General features: G+C 37.6%; 1 protein-coding gene across 1 annotated transcript; it reads left to right on the top strand.

Moving 5' to 3' along the window:
- Positions 1-1,721: 1,721 nt before the first annotated feature.
- On the top strand, positions 1,722-18,916 carry rubcnl (rubicon like autophagy enhancer). The gene is made up of 17 exons (XM_005946082.2): positions 1,722-1,910; positions 4,224-4,326; positions 4,677-4,986; positions 9,768-10,042; positions 10,795-10,892; positions 11,416-11,803; positions 12,336-12,381; positions 12,477-12,582; positions 12,775-12,911; positions 13,026-13,090; positions 13,502-13,541; positions 13,684-13,761; positions 13,941-14,061; positions 14,320-14,381; positions 15,418-15,571; positions 15,997-16,087; positions 16,268-18,916. Exons 2-17 carry the CDS (start codon positions 4,224-4,226, stop codon positions 16,378-16,380), a joined length of 2,187 nt encoding a protein of 728 aa, XP_005946144.1. The 5' UTR covers positions 1,722-1,910; the 3' UTR covers positions 16,381-18,916.
- The last annotated feature ends 265 nt before the right edge of the window (positions 18,917-19,181 follow it).

The raw sequence follows: 19,181 nt of genomic DNA, 5'->3' as shown, positions 1-19,181 counted from the left end.
GACTCAAATATTTCTCACAAAAAACGTTTTTACCAGTTAGAGCTTTCTTTTCTTTCTGATATCACAATTTTCTGACATAAAGTGATGTCATGTCAATGAGGTACCAGGATGTAAAAATGTGTGTTTCAGGAAATGTGTAGCTCGTGTTTCCTTTGTAAGCACTTTTTTTTTTACCCCCAAAATAGTGACTATGTTACAAAACCAGCCCCCAGCTTGGGTGTAAGTTGAGCTCACTGTAAGTCAATTATGTGGTCTTCATAACAATGAAAGAGATCTGATTAAGCCACAAAATAACAGAGGAATAGACGACACTGACTCCAGACCAAGTCCCTACTTTCTATGGCATTTTGAATGGCATTATCAAAACATATGTTGTTGTTGTTGTTGTTGACTACAAAGTCTGGTATTCATGTTCACCAGCTAAAAAATGAGGAAGTACACCAAATATGCAATAGTATACACTTAAAGTGAAATTCAAATCATCTCTGGATGTTCATGCTTGAAAGAATGAAGTGCTGCGGTTTAAGATTTCGGTGTTTCTTTCCCAAAAAGACTCAGTCATCTATCTTTATCTTTTATTAAAGCAAACAAATGAGTTGTAATGTTTATTTCATAATCACTAATAAAAACAGCCATATTTACTTACAACATTTACTGAATCATTACATTTAGGCTTGTAGTTTAAAATCAGACTTATAAGAGTTTTCTCAGATGACTTGTCTTGCTTTGTCTACTGGATCAAGTTACCCCTTAAAGAGAAGACATGGCAAAGTTGAAATATATTTTATTCATCCCAGAGTTGTAAGGTCTCTTTGTTACAGCAGTTAAAAATTAACTGAAAAAGTCCTGAGCATCACGAAAACATTTAAATCACTTCCCCCCTTCAGAACCTGGTTTGAATTTCACCAGTCGACTTGACCGTGTCTAAAGTGCTGTGCAAAAGTTCTATGCTATCTCTCATGTTGCTAGGAAAATAGGAAATGTTGCAGCAGTTTACTGAAACATGCAAACCTCCATGGAAATACAGTATATGAAGTGAACACAGACAGGTTCGCTTGTCTGTCACAGACAGACAGACAATTCCTGGTTGCATCCTTTATATCTGAAATACCAATTGTTCTGAAATATCAACCGAATGTCAACTGACGTTGAGCTATGTCTGGGCTCTGAAATGCTGCCACCTAGAGGTAAAGACTGGAGGTAAGTGTCTCAATCTGATCACGTCTCAACAACACCCTCGGCCATTGATACTTGTCTCTGTACTAGAACTTCCTCTTTCACCTCTGCCAGCTGCCAGCTAACATGCCAGCCTTTGCTGAGCACTGAGAAATGTCACGTAAGATATGCTGCTGAACGAAACCTTTGCACTCGCGTCTGTGACGGTGTTTAAATTGAGGAACCTTTGAACACAACATTTAAGACCTGCAATGGGTTTAAGGAAACACTTTTGCTCCTATAATCGATCTGATTATATTTCATTAAATGTTCCTTCATTCTTTAGAATGAAAGAAACAAGAAATATTTTAATTATATGTTATGTGTTATGTATTATGAACGCTCCTAAAATAAAAGCATGACTTAATACATAATGAATCAACTCCCTGTTATTAAATAGTTGAGAAAAAGTCAGAAGCCTGTGTTTTTTTAAGTGGCAGATTACATATTTAGGGTAATTTTGTGGTAAGGTGCTGTGCGGTGTACTGAGAGCTTCTTGGTGTCTCTGTTCTTAGTGGAAAAAAAGCCCAGCACTGACTGCTGAGACACAGAAAATACAAACCTGATTTAAATACAGGAAGTGCTGAAAACCAACCAGCCCTCTTCCTTTCTCTCCAGCTGCCGCAGCTTTTTGAAGACTCGCATTAGTCTTCCCTTCACCAGACTGACAGGTTTCCTCTTCGAGTCACTAACTGGTGAGTAGCCTGAGCTTTGTGTTCTGGTCAGTGCTGCTTCTGCTGTCTGCTTTCCCCCCTCTCTCTGCTTCCAACGTGTTGCTTTTTACTTTGACTGAAACAAAAAAGGGAAATATTTTAGACATTATCACTTACAATTAGAATCTACTTCTGCATTCATACAGGAAGCTCTGTTTGCTGATTAAAGCGAAGCAGCTCCTTGAAGATATATGAGCGATATATAAGAGAGATTAATCAGCAGGGCTCATGTATAAACTGCTTTCTGTGTCGCTTTGAGAGTAATACATTTGTATTTGCACTGAAATATCTTTGGCTGTTTTCTTCCTTTTTTTAAAATCTCAAATCTTTGAAATTCACTTCTTAGATTTGTTTGGGGATAAATTTTGTTGTATATGTGTGGTATGAGGATACAGAGGGTGGACTATAAAATAACTGTAGTTTTAGTTGGATGTGAGGTCTGTTAATGACGTTGAAGGCTGTTCAGTGCTACATTTTCTCATTTAATTTAGGTCTTTTGTGTTTTACGCTGATGTCTCATCTTTGATTAAACATGCCAGCTTTATTCAGATTCAAAGACGGTGACATTGGGTTCACAACACTTCAGTACCAATGTAACCACTTGTGACACCTCAGTTTGATCGTCATGGATCATGCTTTAGCCTAAAATCCCCCTCTAGCAGGCCTTGTCATTTATTCCCAGGTAGAAGTAAAAAAAAAAAAGAAGAAAAAAAGCAGAAGTTGGCCATCAGGGTGCCCTAAACTCAGGACCAATAAGCTACAGTGATGTCAGGAAAGTTCTTATCTTTTTAAATCACCAACTAACCTCTGCATTATGTTAGGCAGAACTGACTACGTGTAAGTCATGTAGTTATCTGGTTGTATTGACAGCAGCTGAAACTAAAGACATGTCCTGGGTATTTTTATTTTGTTTTAGTTGGCTTTATAAGCGTTCGAGTTTTTTTTAAATTTGAGTTCAAACAATAAAATAATTTTTTAAACGTCATTAATTTAACAAGTTTCTCAGTGTTACCTTTCACTGTCAGGTCTTTACAATAACCTTTATGTAGACTGATATGCTTCGTAGTTCTAATGTTTTGTCTTGCGTACAGGATAGTGCTAATTCTCAGAGTGATGTCTCTGACACCCATTTTTTTTTATCAGAGTCACACCCACACTGCACAGGCTGCGTTATTTTACAAAGCATGAAAGCTTAGATCTTAGATCTTTCTGCACATGGTTGTTGGAGTTTCTCGGCTGAGACTGTTCTAATTCTAGATGAACTAAAGACTTTGCTAGCATGTATTAGCTTTTATGAAGTATTGGCCACAGTAGCTGTTTTCCAGGAGAGTTTGTGAGATCTTTGAAAGCAACTGAAATAAACGATTGATGTTCAGCCCCATCTTCTGTAATCCATGTTCTGGTTCAGTTTTAGAAACTATCATTATAAAAACACCCAAATACCTCTGAACGATGGTTATACATAAACACTCTGCTATTCTCATTATTTTAGTATGACGTTTTCTGTTTTTAATACACTGAATTCCTCCATTTGAATTCATAAGGCTGGTATGAACTTTTAAAAACATATTATTTTTTACAAGGATCTTCTTCATTAGAATAGTTGTGCAGCAAAACAAGTCATTAAGAATAGTGTATATAAACACATGCATCACTTAACTCTGTTAACTCTTTACATAAATGCTTAAATCACCTTTGCAAACAGTTATCAGCATCTGTGGATGTAGTAATATTTATAACTTGCCAGTTGAAAGAATTGAGAACATCCAGAGAAGTTGATGGCACAGACAAACAGTTGCTCTACTTTGAGCTAATGAAATAATTCAGCTACACACTCTGTGCAGTTGTGACTTGCACAAGTAAAAAGTCTATGATGCCACATTTCCTGGGAAATGCATGCATTGCTCCACACTGGGAGTCCGGATGACAGTGTATTTGTAATTGTTTTAAATTTGAAAAATCTTTAACTCTCCCCTGAGATACCTTCACACTTTAAAATTTGCATTATGATAAAGATTTAGGTTACAATCTTGCATATCCTTGCCTAATGAATATGTATATTTATTTATTTATTTTTATTCTCATCAGTTCCAAATTGTGGCAGAACTAATAAACCTTCCCAACATTTTCAGCAGCTTAATAACTTACACAATATTACAGAACATTTAATACTTTCTGATCTTGTACAACCATTAGTCAATAACACAACTGGTACTTGTGTTGCCTCTGCTCTGAAAGCAGCAGGAAGTTTGCTTCAAAGTTATTGAGAAACAATGGCTCTCTTTTTCTGCACAGATGGGAAGCCAAAGCACCATGTCCTCCTCTCTGTATAGTTCCAAGTATGTCAGCTGGTATGTGGACATAGTGGAGTCAAAAACCCCTGCAATGGCATCTACAGGTAAGATCCAGCACATATTTGTAAACCTTCTGTTCTAGGCATCTTGAAAGACGTATGACCGCCACCACACAGGAAACACCAGAGAGTTACTGAAACATTTATCGCAAAGCTTTAGTTTAAAACTGCTAGGCTTTTAGCTTGAAATTATCTGGACATATCTTTTCCAGAACAGTCTCTGTTTCTGGTTCCAGCTCCAAAAATCTACGTGCAATTAAAACGAAGAATGCCTTTGGAATACATATTGATCAGGCCTAACTTTTTCTTTGCTGTCTCCCTTGTTTTGCTTTGCTACCAAACACAACAGTCAGCTGCTATGGATTCTAACCCACTTCTCCTTCTGTCACCACCAGAAACTGACAGAGCAGAAGCAAATTCATCATCTTCCCATCACCACCAGCAGACAAAAGTCAATTGCCTCAATTTTAAATCTTTCCTTGACTCCAAGTCAGACAGACTCAGCCACAGCAGTGAGGGTTTGAGTGATGAGTGTAAGAAAGGCAACATAGTATTGACAGATACTGACATCCAGAGCAAAGAGGAACTTTCTCTTTTGGATCCAGAGGATAAAAAATTCCACCTTCCCCGGAGCAGTCCGGTCATTTCCAGACGCAGCAGGCCCATCTCCTGGCACGGAGGAGTAAATGATACATCTAGTCCCAGGTAACCACTATGTACTGTGTACTATATGTTCAAAGTATTACAAAACATTGCAGCAATATCATTATTACAAATGATTGCATAACAAATAAAAAAAAAATGACCAAGAAACACAGATCTACATGTGTCATAGATGGAATATACGACTAATTATATAAGAAATAATAACAAAGTGCGGTGAGATACACCTATCAGCTAAAGCATCTGTTGTGGCTGAGCAGTGTGTAGAGCGATCAGAGTGCAGTGTGCTTTTAAAAAAACACAATGCCTCCTCAAACATATTGAAACTGTCTCCCACATTCTGAGTGACTCTAACTTTTAAAGGGCAACACTGCAAGATAGATACTTTTCTAAAGTCTTGTTGTTATTCATTGGGGGTGAAGAAACCAGGGAAGGGTTTCATGAGTAAAAAAAGGCAAAGCCTAAACGATTATATTACATTTCTAAAGGTGCTTTTTTTAAGTGATGCTTTTCTAAAATAAGCTGTAAGCTGTGATGATGGGTAAATCAGTAACTATCATATCAAACTAAGTAAGAGTTGTGCATGAGTCATTCAGTCTTTTCTCTTGAGTGCTACAATTCATGAATGACTTTTATCATTAGCTGTTTGGAATCCACACAAAGCAACAACTTTGTCCCCTTGAACAAAGCTGCATGCTACATGATTTTACTGCGACAGTTCAGTACGCACAGGTAAACTGTAGGTGGCATAAAACATGTTAACACTTGTATTATTCAGATACTTAGGACCAGGAGTTAAAATGGGAACCCTATAATTGGGTGTAGTGGTGCTGTGCTGTTATTCTGATATTTTCTGTTCTTTGGGCTAACTCAGTTTAAATAAGACATAAGCAGAGAGCTAAAAGGCTGATTTCCAGACCTCTAGATCAGCCCAGAGTATGGTATGGCCCCAGGCTCCACCTGGCCCATTTGGTTGCCCCTGCCAGTGTGAGGTCAATTGGAAATTGGGATTTAAGCATAATATAGATAGATATACACCCAGTTTGTCCCATTTCAGCCAGCAAACAGTCCTTCCATTTTGTGGGAAATCACAATAGAACTTTGTTTCTTTTGCTGTGAAGATGTTATGAAAAAACAAAACAAAACAAAACAAAACAAAACAAAACAAAACAAAACAAAACAAAACAAAACAAAACAAAACAAAACAAAACATGCATTTATGTCTGCAAGTAAATGCCATTTCGAGTTTGCTGGCCCTGAAATATGTCAGAAAGACTGATGCAGAATATAGAGCAGGGGTCTGAAACTTGCGGCCTAGAGGCCACTTGTGGCCCACGTCACACCTACTTGAGGCCTGTATATTGACGTGAAGAAATATAATACAATTTGGCTCTTGAAGTTACCTTTTTTTAGGGAAGATTTGTTTGTTGTTGACTGCAATGTTAAAATAAGTCCTTTAAAAAGCAAAAAGCTATTTAATATGAAGGCAATATGAACAGAGAGTAAAAACATGTTGAGGGATTGAGTTTAGTGAGAGTTATTTGTGAAGAAAACAGTTTTCACTAGCAGTCAAAAACTCATGTGTACACTTATGTCTGCATTCTTATCATAGCTGAAGTGCTGCCACGTGTCTGGTCAGAAACAGTTTACCAATTTGTTTCTTTGGTATTTCAATGAAAGGCTTCAGTTATTTAAGAGTCACAAAAAAGTCTTCCTGTTTGTAGTTTTGTCTTGTGATACAATATTTGAAATTATTAAAAAAACGAACAAAACACTAGATTTTCAGAAATATTTGTGGGTGTTTTCTTATTTGTTTGTTTTTTGAACACTACAGTGGCCCTCACATGAAATGACAGTAGCAGCAGTGGCCTACAGCTCATTTAAGTTTGAGACCCCCTGATGCAGAGTTTTTAACACAGTCTTCTAAGTATTTATTTACTGTAGTCACAGGTAAAGCCATGTGTGTGGTTTTTGGAGCAGATTACTATGTTTAAGGATTGAGAAATACAAGAACTCGACATCTGAACCTTTGCTAGCAAAGCTACACAAGCAACAAGCCCTTCTCTTTTTTTCTTTAACAATCTTTAATCATCCAGTTTTTTATTTTTACTTCCAAAAAAATCGCTAAAACAGTAATTCATACTCTGATGGGGAGTTTATCAGTGAATGTTTGGTGAATTCTTTTGCACCTGAGAGGAAAGGAGCAATTAAGAATATGCCACTCTCCAAGCAAGATCAAGAGTCTTTCAACACCTTTGCAGGAAATCTGGATTTTCAGTTGAAAAGTGGACAGCGGAGCTATCAGGAATGTGTTGAGTGAAAGGCATGATTGGAGAGGCAAGCTCTGCAATGGGACAAACAGGCTGATGTTACAAACTATGGCTGTTCAAATCTGCTTTTGAAGCAGATGCAAAATGAAATTAACCAAAAACAGGAACTGGTATTTTTGAACTGTATCATACAGCAGGACGTGCAGTGTAAGTCAGTGCTAAAAATGAATCAGGTTTCTGATGCTGTAACTAAAATAGTCAATTTCATCAGGGCAGGAGCATTGGATCACCGACAGTTTGTTGCACTTTTGTAGGCACATCAGACTGAACATGGTGACATAGGTTCCCACACATGGGGGAGGTGGCTCAGCGTAGGCAAAGTGCTAAAAACAGAGCAGAAATTTTGTGACAAGGACATTCCAGAGCTCTCATATGCACAATGGAAAGCAAATCTTGCATTTGCTGTTGATGTGACTTTCCTTTGCATTTTCAAAACTGCAAATGATGTAATTAAACTATAAACAGAAAATCTGGAAATTTTACAACACACACTTTGTCCACAATTGTTTGTGGGAATGTTGATTATAGTGATACAATGTTGGCATGTGCTTATTTCACATTTGCATTGACAAATTGTAACATCTACTCTTAACAGACAGTGGCCATTTATAGAGATAATATTAATAATGAGCCGAACTGAGTTCGGCTTATTGATGCAGTTCAACACAACAGTCCCACTTTCTCACGTGGCCCCTTGGGAAATTTAACGGTCCATCCCAGTCCTACACAATATGAAGCTAGTAGCAAAGGTAGAAATTATTAAAATAATACCTAACATGTGCACCACAGCCTGTCCTGCACCAGTCCAACATAGTGCATCACTGGAACCTCCACAGCGGTACAGCTAACTAACCTGTTCTGCCTCTTCTACACTTCACTAAACTGTCTATATTGCATACTTTTATGCATCCTTTAGCAAAAAATTAGGACACTTCAGTTAGTTTTGCAAGATGCTTCACAAAAAGGTATCATTAGTCATGTATAGATCTGATAACTATAAAATTAATTAAAGGAGAGTTAGAGTTAAGTTTTCAGTTTATATGGCTGCACCCTTATTTCCCACAGGGTGTCGACAGTGGATGGATCTGCATGTTTGATTTGGCCCTTCCTGATGTAATCCTTTGATTTGTGATAAGCAGTAGGAAGACACAAAGTTGGGCTCCCTTGAATCTTTGTTTTTGCTTCCTCCTGGTCTCAAAGCTTTTCCATGTCAGGTGAATCTGTTAATAACTACACCAAAAGTACATTTTTGTAAAATAGTGTTTTTTGACCTATGGAAACATTATTCACCGTATATGTATCTAGGTAATATGCAGATTCACTTACTGTCTACACTAAGCTAATAAATGGGGAAAAGAAACAAATAACCTTAAAGTCACAACTTTGCCTTTTTTTGTGGAGTCGAACTCAGAGAAAAGGAAATGCAGCTTCACTGAGTTCCAGCTGTAACGCGAACTAAACACAGCACACGACAATTTTATAAAATATGTATTGCTCTAAATAAGACACGGTTCTGTGTGAATGCCTTCCTGCTGAAACCAAAAGATGGTCACCAGACTGCTCAGTACGCACAACAGTTCCTAGTTATCGGGATAGAAAAAGGGAACAGACAAGCGAAAGAAGCCTCTTGAAAAACACAACCTTGCATTCCTCAGTGAGCAGGCTGGGAAAATTTCCTTCATATGAATGAGTATTTTTGTCCTTTAGTTTGTGTGTTTATTTTTTTAAATTACACACATGAAAAGTGCAGGCCCTCTCTTAGCATTTCACCAGCTGTCCCACATTGTCTCACAGACACACACTCTTTGCCCCACATTTAGGTTGTTGCTTTGTGGTCACTTCATACCTAATAGTGAATAGGAATATAGCACAGTCTGCTTATCACAGTGTTACTCTAGCACCACTTGATGGCGCTAAGGCTTTAGAGACTTCAGTTACTGTGGGATAACTGGCTGCTGGAGGTAAAGTAACACAATAAAACTAATAAGCTCATGTTAACACTACACAGTATGCTGTATATGTAAACAACAAGCTTTACTTCTTGTGAATAATTGCAGCAGGAGCCAGTGTTTACTGCTTAGGACTCACAGTGTTTGACATTTGAGATACTTTATGGTAAATGTCATGAAAGTTGTGTGGTTGCCAAGAGCCTATGAGCAAACAGGAACTGAAATGAGTAAATAAAGAGACCTTTATTTTATTTCTGCAGCTATGGTTTTACGCCTCAAAGTAAAAAGAAGAAACAGGATATTCCTCATGTTTCTGTTGAAAATACAGTGAACATACTATTTTCACTGCTCACACTAACTACTAACAACTAAATACTTGTTAAAGTGATGAGTAAACATTTGATGCCACTCAGCTGCTTGTCAGGTGATGCACAATATGTGCTTTTTTATGGTTAACATTTAATTTGGTGTTTATTTCTTGGATGATCTTCACTTGCATTGTTTTGAAACTTCTCCATCTAAAGTGAAATGTTTCTCCTGTTAGCTCGGACCCACCATCTCCTGTCTTTGGTTCACCGTCTCTGGGTCCCCAGGAGTGGTCGACATCCAGCAGTGGGGAGGATCTGGAATCCAAACCGAGCTCCTATCAGTTGTCATTCGCAGTGGAGATGGCTAAAAAGCAAAGCTCTACCTCTATCTCATCAAATCTGAAACGGCTTCTGACTCCCAGCCTCCACCTTCCCTACAGTGGACAGCAGGGATTAGCTGAGGAGCATAAAAGGCGGACCCAGAGTAGTTGCATTCCCAACAACACACCAGGTAAAATAGCATTACTGGGGTTTACTGATTTTTGTTTTGTATTTTTCAGCTGTGTCAAGTAGTAAAGGGTGGCTGGCAGTTTTATTGTGCCTATAAGGAGACTAACCATGTCCAAAAACACACTAACTCTATGATTTCATTCCCGGTTTTGAGCTGCAGATTTTCTTTAATAAGGGAAAAGATTATTTAGGATGGCGTCTTTCAAATGTACCACAAACACTTCTGAATCTCAGCGTGATGAAGTTAAGAGACATAAAAGTTGACGGCAACAACTCATAAAAACCCAGACGTCACACTGTACTTGTAAGGTGTAAAAGTTAAAAAAAAGAATAAGAGAAAGTTCTGTGAGGAGAAGGACATCAGAAAGAAGCTGGATTCAAGGGATGAGTGTAAACTCAGGGATTCAGGGAAAACGTATACGATAAATAGGGATTATTTTGAACTGTGAAACATGTAAAGCTACTCCAGGCTTTGACTGTAGGCCTTTGTACACATTTATATTGCCACCTTTTCCTTTGGCATAATCTTGAGAAAACTTTTTAGTGTTTTATGAATACCCACGTTTATATCCTCGATAAAGCCCAAGAATAAAAATATAGAACTGAGCAGACAGTAACAGTGATACACCGAGTGCACTGAATGCAAATATGAACCTGACGTTAGCAACACTGAAAAAAATATAAATGTTAAAAAGGCTAGAAACCCAGTCAGTTTATTTATGTGTGTGTGTGTGTGTGTGTGTGTTTCATCAGGATGCGCTACCTCAACACAACAAAGCAAAGAAAGAAGCAGCAGCGATATCCCAGCATCCCCTGCAGAGATCTACAAGACCAGTTGTGAACTGGAAAAGGTACATTACATTTCCCCCCCAACAGTCATTCACAGTTTTATTTATTTTGCAATGAAATTAATAAAAGTAAATATAAAAAAGCTAATGACACACCCCTTTATTTTTATATTGTAAAACAAGCTGCTTATTTTAAAAATTATTGGCTGAGTCATACAACTGCAAATTATAAGCTACAGATATATGAAATTAAAGGTGGTAGAATAATGTCCCACTATTAAACATCAGTAAGGTATTAGCAAGTGCTTAATTTATCATTTATATATCAACAATCCTCCTTAGCATGCCATTCATAAACACATATCTTTATCCATCTGTTACTATTAGACCATGTAAATGTAAATCTAAGACACTGAACTTTTTTTTTAATTGAATTACTTATGAATTACTTCATTTTATGCCTTTAATCGGGTTACTATAGTGTTTGGCATTAAATATAGAAATGTGAAATCACAGCCAGATTTGTGCCAGCAGACAGGTGCCAAATGCTCTCAGCAGCGTCTCACCAGTGTCTGTCTGTGTGCAGGAAAACGCTCATTTTATTGTGGTGGACATGGTGCTGGAGATGCTCGAAAATGCAAAATGGACTCTTAGCTTAGATCAGTGGCGTTCCACGATGGACACAAACTGCCTGATGTGCAAGGAAAGACATAAAAGCTCTGCACAGGAGAGTTTGCCACAGAAGCAGACATTTAGATTACACAGGCATAAAGTAAAGTACAGCAGAGTTGATCCTAGACGAGAGAGGTACAAGCGAAGACATCTTGATGAAGACATGAAGATGTCACACAGAGAAACACACATATGTGTAGAGCAGCAAACACAGGACAAAGCGGAGGAGGAAGCAGGGAAGGATGAGCCTAAACATCAAATGAAAACTCTGTCTGTGCTCTCCACTGACAGCGGATTCGAAGGTAAGAAATTCTATTTTTAATGAAACACACATTCCTTAAATAGTCCCTTATCAAACATATTGTTTTGACCAGGAATGGGTCGTCCTACATCTTCCTTTGTCCCAACTTTGTCCGGATAATGTTTTTAGACAAAAAGCCAGACTAAAAAGCTACAGGATGACTAATTTCTTACAGCCTAAATGCTGTGAAGATGGTATCAACAGGTTGATTGTTCCTTTCCACCAATCTTCCATCTGAGTCAAAAGTAACAAAGAACTCATATAAACATGCTTTGATCAGCAGAAAGTGCTTTCTTACTGTGAACGTATCTATATTTTATCTGCGCTTGGAAATTTGAAGCCTACAGTATTTGTTTCCCCCCTAGTGTTCACTGACTTTATATCAGGAACTGATTGTTTTAAATGTTGTTTTTTTTCTATGACATTTATCAACACATATACATTATTATATCAACTAAATATAGAAATTATTTTCTTAATATTGGATTAAATGAGAATAAACATAATCATCATATTATGTGTTTCTGTTTCAGACTGTGGAGTTGATCATACACTAACTCAGAGAGAGTCTCTAAAAAAGTAAGAAAACCTATCCCTTTCAGTAAACATGCATTTTAATAATGTAAGCGCTTGTTCTTTTAAATCTGACTAAATCTATGATGTCCATGGTGCAGTGCTGAGCAGCTAGCCCAGCAGCTGGTGTTGGATTTCAAAAAAAGATGGCTCCCTTCTACTGAGCTTCAGCGTGGCCGGCAAAGCCTTCGCAGCTCGCTTCAGGAGGTGAGAACAGCAACCACAAATCAACTATGACTGTAACACTTTCTCAACTTGGTATTTTAATGCAAGATAAATATATAATAAGATATAGGTGGCTGATGACAAAGAAAACTTTCCCGCATATTTATTACACGTTGCTGGGACTGGACTCCAGAAATGACCACAAGTATCCTCTGTTCTTCCTGTTCATACCAGCTGCCGGGTACAGAAAATGTGGCGGTGAGCAGCGATAGCCTGACAGAAGAGATCCGACAGCGTACCAGGATGAGAGGATCCCTGAGCTGGGCACCACCACGTTTCCAGATCATCTTCACGGTCCAGCCAACGCACAGGTCTCATTTATATGTGATGACACAACAGCGCAGCGGAAAAATGGTTTATTTCTGATGCTATATATGATTGTGTATTTAGAGCTGAATGTGTGTGGGTTTCTTTTCTTTGTTCAGACGAAGCGAGGTAGTGGCTTCGCAACACTTCCTGTGTGCAGGTTGTGGGACCGAGGTGGAGCCCAGTGAGTACTGCATTACATAATATGAATTGCAGAGGATTTTTGTTTTAGTTTTTATCTGAACATTACATTCGCATTCATAAAAACATTTTTAATCCCTGCACAGGAGAATAAACTATAAGTCAGAAAATGCTTCCATTACCGAAAAAGCAGAGAGATTTATAAGTCATGCACTTCACTAATACAACTGTATTCAGCATTTTTGTCTAAAACTCAAAGTCATTCTGTGAAATGTAACTTTGTCATTTCTTAAAAAAGGAATAAATAAATGTAAAAAACTGTTCCTCACTGAAATCATTGTTGTCTATAGTAATCAAGTTTGAGTACCAGTAAATACCAAACACAGGCCTCAGCCATGTCTTCACAATGTAACAAGCAGCAAAACCAAATATAAGACTCTCTGTCTCCCACCAGGGTACATCAAGAAACTGCGGTACTGTGAATACCTCGGCAGGTATGGAAAATAACATGTTATTACCCAAATATTAAAAACACCGTGAGCTATGTTTTCCTGCAATCAGATATTAAGCCATATATATTTAAATAATGAAGTTATTACAAATGAATCATTGATCTGTTGTTATTCATTTTTGCAGATATTTCTGTGACTGCTGTCACAGCGGCTCAGAGGCTGTGATTCCGGGTCGAGTACTGTCCTGCTGGGATTTTGGCAGGTGATCAAATCAGACAACATATTATAGTAACTGTTGACATATGTTAAATGTATAGTTAATTCATATAGAAAACTGAAATGATTAAATGTCTTGTAAATGTAAATTACTTCTAAATAACTTGCAGTGCATTTCTAAACCCTGTAACATCATCATAACTCACAATAATCCTGATATTTCAGGTACCCTGTGAGTGATTTCTCCAAACAGCTGCTGGATTCAGTGTGGCAGCAGCCTCTGTTTGACCTGACCTGTGTTGGTAAAAATCTGTACAGTAAAGTGAAAGAACTGGACAGGTTTAGGGTGAGTTAATGACTAAATTATTACTGTTGTGCTTACCGTGATCATAGATGCCCGAAAGCAATCATTCACATTTAAAAACATATCGATAGCTATCGGAAGAATCCTGGCATTTTATTTATTCTTTTACTGGATTTAGTAAGTAGTCTGTGGAATTAGATTTCAAAGCCGATACTGAAATTCAATGACAAACTATTAGGTTGTTTTCATTTATTTTTGTATTCCTTTTGTTTTTAACATGTCCCTCTATCCTCCCATCAGGAGGTGCAGGATCAGCTGCTGGGAATCAAGAAGCTGCTAAAAGCCTGCAGATTATCAGAAAGGTAACATTTGGAGATAATACAAAGTTGATATATATTGTATGTATGTATAAACAGCTCATGTCCTTGTTTTATAAAATAAAGACATTACTTCATTTACAGGTTTGGCAGTGGATCAAAATGTGTTTTTCATTAAATTTGCTGAGTATTTTTTTATGTTTCTATCACACATTAAAGAACTATTACAAGGATTTATTAAGTTTCAAAAACCTTTTAATGGTAAATAAATAAAGAGTTCGGCCGTGACTGTATGCTAGGTATAAGATTTACTAGTTCACCTAGTTCATAGAGTGAATGAAATGCCACTGGGACACAAACTTCAAAACTGAGCAGTATATTTTGATCAGAGTAAAGAGTAATATCTCTAACTATTACAAGTTTAATTCAATGTTTATATGAATAAATATATTTATATAAACATGTAACTGTACTATATTATCATATATCATATTTGTGTGTATTTTACACTGAATTACCTGCAGTGACGTTTGTTATTGAAAATAACAATTGAAAATTATTTTTCTTCAGCGCATAGCTAAAGAAAAGCTTGAAAGGATGTGTGGATGTAACTGTGTTGTGCCAAAACAACCCCAATCCACAAAAGACCCCACAGGACCTACAGCAGATGTGAGGGACCTCCAGCCTTTAAGTGCCGGCGTTCTGCAGGTTTTAGATGTAGATCCTTAAATGGCTAAATGACCTCCTCAACATGTCTTGAAGTTCTCCAGAGGCCTGATAACAAACTAATCATTTGATTAAGGTGTATTGACCCAGGATGCTATCTAAAACCTGCAGGACACCAGCCCCTGAGACCTGGAGTTCCCCACACCTGACCTACAGGATGTGCCCTAACCATGAAATCTATCTGTCCTAACAGGCCCTTAAAAAGCTTTTAAACTGAGGTCACTGCAATTATATGCTAATCCCTCAGAAATGAACAAAATATTTGAATTCACCTACAGTTTTTAACAAGTAACCTTTGTTGCTAACTCATTAGTAACTACTTAGTAACTTAATCTGCCCTGTGTTTGTGTCCTAGTGTGCTGGCTGAGCTGGAGCATCTTCCTGCTCATCTGAGGGAGCAGTCAAACCTCTTCTCCATGGATGACCTACAGAAGGTGAAGAAGGGTCAGCTGGTTCCACAGGCCAAAGCAGTGCTGCAGTCTGCCATTACTCATGTGGAAAACTGTGAGGTCAGTCATTCTGAACCAGATGGCTCCTGGCCTCTTTAATGTTATTTATTAGCTAGAAAGTACAGACAGTACATTTCTACCTAAGGACAGTATTATTATTTTCCAGTGCTGATGATATGCATTTGGTAATTAAATATTATTGGGCTTACCTAAATTAAAAGCATTTCTAATTTTAAATTTATTTTAAAGTTAGGGATTGTAGATCTCAGGCCCATTCACCTGACTTAATATGTAAATGATGACTTAAAGAAATAGCTTTTCACGACTCCTATCCTTGTGCCCGTTTAAACAAGTACGCAACATTTCAGACAATATTTCAGTTAAATACAGCCAGGAATACAACACATGTTTAGAGGAGGAAAACGTGTGAATGTTTGTATGAGATTAAATCATTTTGACTTTCTTCTCTCACTTCTTTCACACAGCTGTGTCTTGCCCGAGGTTTTATCTGTGAGTTTTGCAGAGAGAAAGACATCATCTTTCCTTTTCAGACAGACATATGTAAACGCTGTCCAGGTGAGCATAGACAAAGCGAGATGCAGTCTGTGTTCCTCTATAGACTAAAACCAGGATTGACTTAGTACAACTTCATAATATTCTTCTGACAACCCCCCCACAAATATAACAAGTAATATGCTGCCACTGGGTTTATATGCAGGATACATAAAACCTATGAATATCTTGTGTCTTTCACAGAGTGCAAAGCCTGCTTTCACAAAAAGTGTTTTGTGGTGAAAAAGTGTCCAAAATGTGCACGGATCCAGTCTCGGAAAGACCGTCGGAATGAATCCATGAAGAGTGACACCTGAAGCTGCAGCAGTTCTGTGTTGCAGTGGTTCATTTAACACTTTTTAGCTGCATTTTCTTTTCTGTAACTTCACATAAAAACACTTTTAATATGTCAGTAAGTTTCTGCTCTCTCATCCTGCTTATCTCTTACTACTTAAACCACACTGTTAAACATGCATATTCCTTTACATGACTTAATATTTCCTATGGAAATTTGATCGGCACGAGAGTGATTGTACCTCAAAAAACAAGATAAAGCACTTAAATTATGCAAAACTGTTTTTCCCATTTTTGGCAGGTTATATGTACTTTTCAGTGTAATGCTGATGGACAGCATAGCCATTCAATAGCTGCTTGCGATGTTTCCATGTGCGATATTTCATGTCAGGATTGTTGCTCAACAGAAATAATATATTACACATTACTTACTTAATCTCTTGCTGAAGAAAGCCACTAGGTACACTAACTATTTAACCTCTTTTGCGTTATTCCATAACATGGCCTGAGATGCATTTTTTCATGTAGATTCCAGTCAACAATACAAACCTGAAGCTACAGTCCCACAAACACTGACACGAATCCCCAAAGAGGACACATTAATTTTCTTTCATAATTTATATATGAACACAAAGTCTACAGCATGCCTGCAGAAAGTCAATGTCCTTTTAGCAGCAGCAGATGTTTCAAATGCAACTGTTTCTGTCCAGGATGCAGTCTGCACATTACAATTGTGATACTGTCCTTTCATATAATGAAAATAAAAATAATTTCCACAACTCTACTTGTGAAAAGTTATTGAGAACTTTGCCATTTCCTTGTTCAACCCAACAGTGGCTATATATTATAGGCTTATCATATAAAATGAAACATAGCTAGTACCGCTAGCCGTCAGAAATTTGTAGTAGAGCAAAATGTTTTCATTTGAAAAGCTGTGGAGCCCAAATATGACGTGTCAGAACAGGAAATTATAATTTAGTGGAGTACATGTAATTGCACTGTCAACTATCACCACCTCTTGGACCCCTAAGGACCAGGTGGCCCAGATTTAGACTGCTTTTGTATCATCCTAATACGTCCTCCTAATACTTTTGTACCCATCCTGTTTGCTAAATCTTGGAACTCTGACCTGCAAAGTGTGCTTGCAATTATTATTTATCCCTTTGCAAGTAGTACACTTCCTTTACTTCCAGAGATCTGTTCCCAAGAATTCTGTCTGTCATTTCTGACCATGAGAAATCACGGTCAGATATGATACTAATTATTCTGCCGAATTAGCACTTTGCATGCACCTACTATTAAGACATATCACCAGATAAGGTTAACTGAAAACTTGAATTATGCAGAAGCCATTCTAGTGCTTCCCCCCAGTTTTTAATAGTTGTCAACATCTATATTTTCTTTGTTAAACTGTGTTGAAATCCGTGTTGGTCAGAATAGTAGGGCGTCACATTTTAAGGGCCAAACCTAGTTTCTCCACTATTGTGTAAAATAACAGATTGATCCTGGAGTTTTGAATAAAATGGCAGGTTTATGGTGCAGCAATGAATCTTGGGGGTAATATAATGTAAGTCAATGTGTATTAACATGTACTTCCTGTATACAGTGAGATTGAATTTGGTTTTTTACATGGCAATATTTGCAAAAAGAATACGGTGTAAGCATTTGGTATTAAAAATGTTATGAATCATTTCCACCAGTTTTTATTGCATCGTGTTTCTCTTTCACTTCAGTGCCTTGGCTTTTCTTATACCCTCCCCTATAATTATGATTTTATTTTGGCTAGTATTCTGCCAGTGGTGTGTGGTCGTTTACAGAAAGGCAAGCAGAGACATGGTAAAGAAAAATGAAACAATAAAACAGTATGTACAAACCTCACTGCATGTGTATTATTGGCAAATTGCACTTCAATGAATAAAAAGCTGCTTTTATGCAAAAAAAAAAAAAAAATGTTTGCCATCAGTGTTAAGTGGCTCAAGACCACATAACTCTAAATAATATCCTTCAAGCTCAGAAACACAGGCCTAAATGTTGATTGTAAGACAAAAAAATCAAAATATGTGACTAAAAGGCTTGAACATTGTTTGACATGGTTAATTGCGAATACAGGAGGACTAAAATTTTAAAGGTGGTTAATCCGTACATTTGGTGAACCAACAAATCTCTCAGAGAAATTAAAGTGCTGGTGGAGTCTGAACCTGCTGTCAGGGGTCGTGTGCGGAGGCGAGCAAGAGATGACCCACACGCAGGACTCTTGGTGCAGAATGAGGTTTATTGGAAACGGAGACAAAAGATGACAGGATGGCTGGCTGAACTTAATGGACTGGTAGACTAACTGGCTGACTGAACTTAACACGCGACAGGAACAACATCCATGACACGACAAGGGCTGAAGGGAAGAGAGGGCTTAAATACATGACTAACAATGACAACGATTGGAGACAGGTGAGTGAACAGCTAAACATAATGAACTAATGATAAATGGGAAGAGGACTGAACATAATGCACACAGACCAAGGCTAACACAATAAAACAGGAAGTGGAACAGGCAGTAGATAAACAGTGAATGTGAACTGAAAATACTGGGTCAACGACCCAGAAACCCTGACACCTGTTTAGCTTTAATTAAACTTGTCTGTTGTATCAAACTGGACATGGAAGATCTCTCCATCATCAACTGTGTCCTTGCTAACATTGCAAAGAAGTTCATATAAAAATGTGTTCACACTATACTCTAACAGCCTCACTTAATATCACACATGTTGGTCAGTAAGAGGAAACTGATCTATTACCACAATGAATCACAGAAGCTTGTTTACTTGCT

The sequence above is a fragment of the Haplochromis burtoni genome, unplaced genomic scaffold (assembly GCF_018398535.1).
Source record: "Haplochromis burtoni strain Fernald_Lab_line unplaced genomic scaffold, NCSU_Asbu1 Contig_467, whole genome shotgun sequence".
Taxonomy (NCBI): domain Eukaryota; kingdom Metazoa; phylum Chordata; class Actinopteri; order Cichliformes; family Cichlidae; genus Haplochromis; species Haplochromis burtoni.
This window is presented reverse-complemented; position numbering and strand designations above follow the sequence as displayed.